Genomic DNA, 2,732 nt, shown 5'->3' on the forward strand with positions numbered 1-2,732 from the left:
GAGCCTTCAATATATTTTCAAACAGAAGGAATTGAATCTGAGGCACAGAAGATGGCTTGAGTTGCTCAAAGACTACGATATTGATATTCTATATCATCCGGGGAAGGGTAATGTTGTGGCGGATGCTCTTAGCTGGAAATCTATGGGTAGTTTGGCTCATTTTGAGGCATATCAAAGGTTGTTGTCCAAGGAAGTTCACCGATTAGCTAGTTTGAGAGTTCATCTTGCGGAATCTAGTGAAGGAGGGGTGATTGTGCAAAATAGGGCTAAATAATCGCTTGTTGTGAAAGTCTAGGAGAAGCAATACGACGATCCGTTTTTGGTACAATTGAAGGAGGGGATTAATAAATATAAGACCATGGCTTTTTCTATTGGCCCAGATGATTGCACACTAAGGTACCAAGGGCGATTATATGTTCCAAATGTAGATGGTCTCCGGGAAAGAATCATGACCGAGGCTCACAATTCCAGGTATTCCATGCACCCAGGCTCTACAAAGATGTACCATGATCTTAAGGAGGTTTGTTGGTGGAATGATATGAAGAGGAATGTAGCGGAATTTGTGGTAAGATGTCCAAATTGTCAGCAAGTGAAGGCCAAACACCAAAGGCACAGAACATAGAAGTTCCAATGTATAAGTGGGAGATGATCAATATGGATTTTGTGGTAGGACTACCCAGCATGCCTCGTAAGTTTGACTCGATTTGGGTGATTGTGGATCGATTCATTAAATCAGCACACTTCTTACCTGTTAAGGCTACCGACACAGTAGAACAGTATGCTCAGTTGTATATCAAAGAAATAGTCAGGGTGCATGGCACTCCGGTTTCTATTATCTCATATCGAGGGGCACAGTTCACAACTAATTTTTGGAAGAAATTTCAGCAAGGTTTGGGTACTCAGGTGAATCCTAGTACAGCCTTCCATCTACTGACCGACGAGCAGGCAAAGCGGACTATCCAGACGCTCGAGGATATGTTGCACGCTTGTGTTCTTGACTTAAAGGGTAGCTGGGATGATCATTAACTGCTCATAGAATGTGCCTACAACAACAGTTATCATGCTAGCATTCAGATGGAACCATTCGAGGCTCTATATGGTAGGAGATGTAGATCTCCCATTGGGTGGTTCGAGGTTGGGGAAGCAGAGTTTATAGGGCCAGACCTCGTGTATCAGGCTATGGAGAAGGTTAAGGTCATTAAGGAACGGTTGAAAAATGCTCAGAGTTGTCAGAGGTCCTATTTGGATATGCGTCGCAGGGATTTGGAGTTCAAAGAGGATAATTGGGTATTCTTGAAGGTTTCCCCCGTGAATGGTATAATGTGATTTGGGAAGAAAGGGAAATTGAGACCGCAGGTATATCGAGTCGTACAAAATCATTCAGCGGATTGGTCAGGTGGCTGATAGGCATGAGCTACAACCAGAGATGTCCTTAGTGCACCCGTTGTTTCATGTATCTATGTTGAAGAAGGTAGTCGGAGACCTGGCACTCATTGTTTTGGTTGAGACTATTGAGGTTAAAGAAGAATTGACTTATGAGGAGATTCCGATTGCCATTCTTGATAGCCAGGTTCGAAAGCTGAGAAATAAGGAGATTGCCTCTGTGAAAGTGCTATGGAGAAACCAACAGGTTGAAGAGGCCACCTGGGAGGCCGAGGAGGAGATAAAGAAGAAGTATCCTCATTTGTTTGAATAATCATGTAGTTGTGTTCTCTAAAAATGTTAAGAACCTACTTTCTATGAATTATGTTTCCCTTGTACAGTTTATGTTAAGGATGATCCTTTTTGGTAATATAATGTTTATGACATAGTGGTCAGTGTTGTTTCCATGTTGTGTTATATTGTTGTGTTATGGTTATGCTGTTAGGACTGGTTTTTGGGATTCTCTGACAGGTGGATAGGCCCAATTACATGGGAGACTCTAGCAAAATAATTTAGGGAGTTAGTCAAAATTTGGAACTGCTGGTGTATGAAGTAATAGTTGAGTCACATTGGATGCTGATGGCGGATTTTGACCCTCATTAAAGGACGAATGATCCTAAGTGGGGGAGGATGTAAGACCCCGTAAAATTATACCTATAACCCAGGGTTTCGTGGTGCCGAGGTAGGCTATTGTATTTGAGGATTGTAGAAATTCTTCACGGTGAGCTGGCTCGCTGCGGTACGGACTTTTTAGGTTGTATAATGCGTTGGGGAATTGGAGGAAGAATTGTTGCAGAACATGGCACTGCTGCGATCCATTATGCGACCGCAGAACTACTCCGCGGACCGCAAATCTGCCGCGGAGTGGATAAAAACATGACCCATTTTTGGAGGTTGTTTTGCTGTCAACTATGCGACCGTATAATCATTTCTCGAGCCGTACATCCGTCGCAGAACTAGCATGAGAAAATTTCGGAGGGAGATTCTACGGCGCGTTATGCGACCGCATAACTGTTCTGCGGGTCGTAGAATAGCCGCAGACTTGATCAGGCCTGCTCAGTTTTAGGACCATTTTTACGGTCCCCCTTGCAGACCGTATATTCGTTTAGCGGTCTGGTCTGCAATCGCGGGCCCGGTTTCGTAAAGTTTGGGAAAATTTTACCCGATCCCATTTTTATAAAATGACCTTAGGGGTTATTTTGGAAGGTTCGAGCTGATGTTTAGAGATAGTGGAGTGCTCTAAAGAGAGAGGAGAATCCCCAAGCACTTTGTTCATAAATCCTTGCTCAAGCCTTGGAGAATTCACAAGG

General features: G+C 43.5%; 1 protein-coding gene across 1 annotated transcript; it reads left to right on the forward strand.

Annotated features, from left to right (window-relative positions):
* The first annotated feature begins 1,179 nt into the window (after positions 1-1,179).
* Positions 1,180-1,696, forward strand: LOC138901422 (uncharacterized). Its single transcript, XM_070189183.1, has 2 exons — positions 1,180-1,287; positions 1,397-1,696. Exons 1-2 carry the CDS (start codon positions 1,180-1,182, stop codon positions 1,694-1,696), a joined length of 408 nt encoding a protein of 135 aa, XP_070045284.1.
* Positions 1,697-2,732: the final 1,036 nt, after the last annotated feature.

The sequence above is a fragment of the Nicotiana tomentosiformis genome, chromosome 11, assembly GCF_000390325.3.
Source record: "Nicotiana tomentosiformis chromosome 11, ASM39032v3, whole genome shotgun sequence".
Classification (NCBI taxonomy): Eukaryota; Viridiplantae; Streptophyta; class Magnoliopsida; order Solanales; family Solanaceae; genus Nicotiana; species Nicotiana tomentosiformis.

What these genes read in the sequence shown, in the direction of transcription:
- LOC138901422 (XM_070189183.1), top strand. Translation starts at nt 1,180, where the DNA reads ATGGAGAAGGTTAAGGTCATTAAGGAACGGTTGAAAAATGCTCAGAGT. An exon ending in AGTTCAAAGAGGATAATTGG is followed by an intron (nt 1,288 to 1,396) that starts GTATTCTTGAAG and finishes CGGATTGGTCAG; the next exon opens with GTGGCTGATAGGCATGAGCT.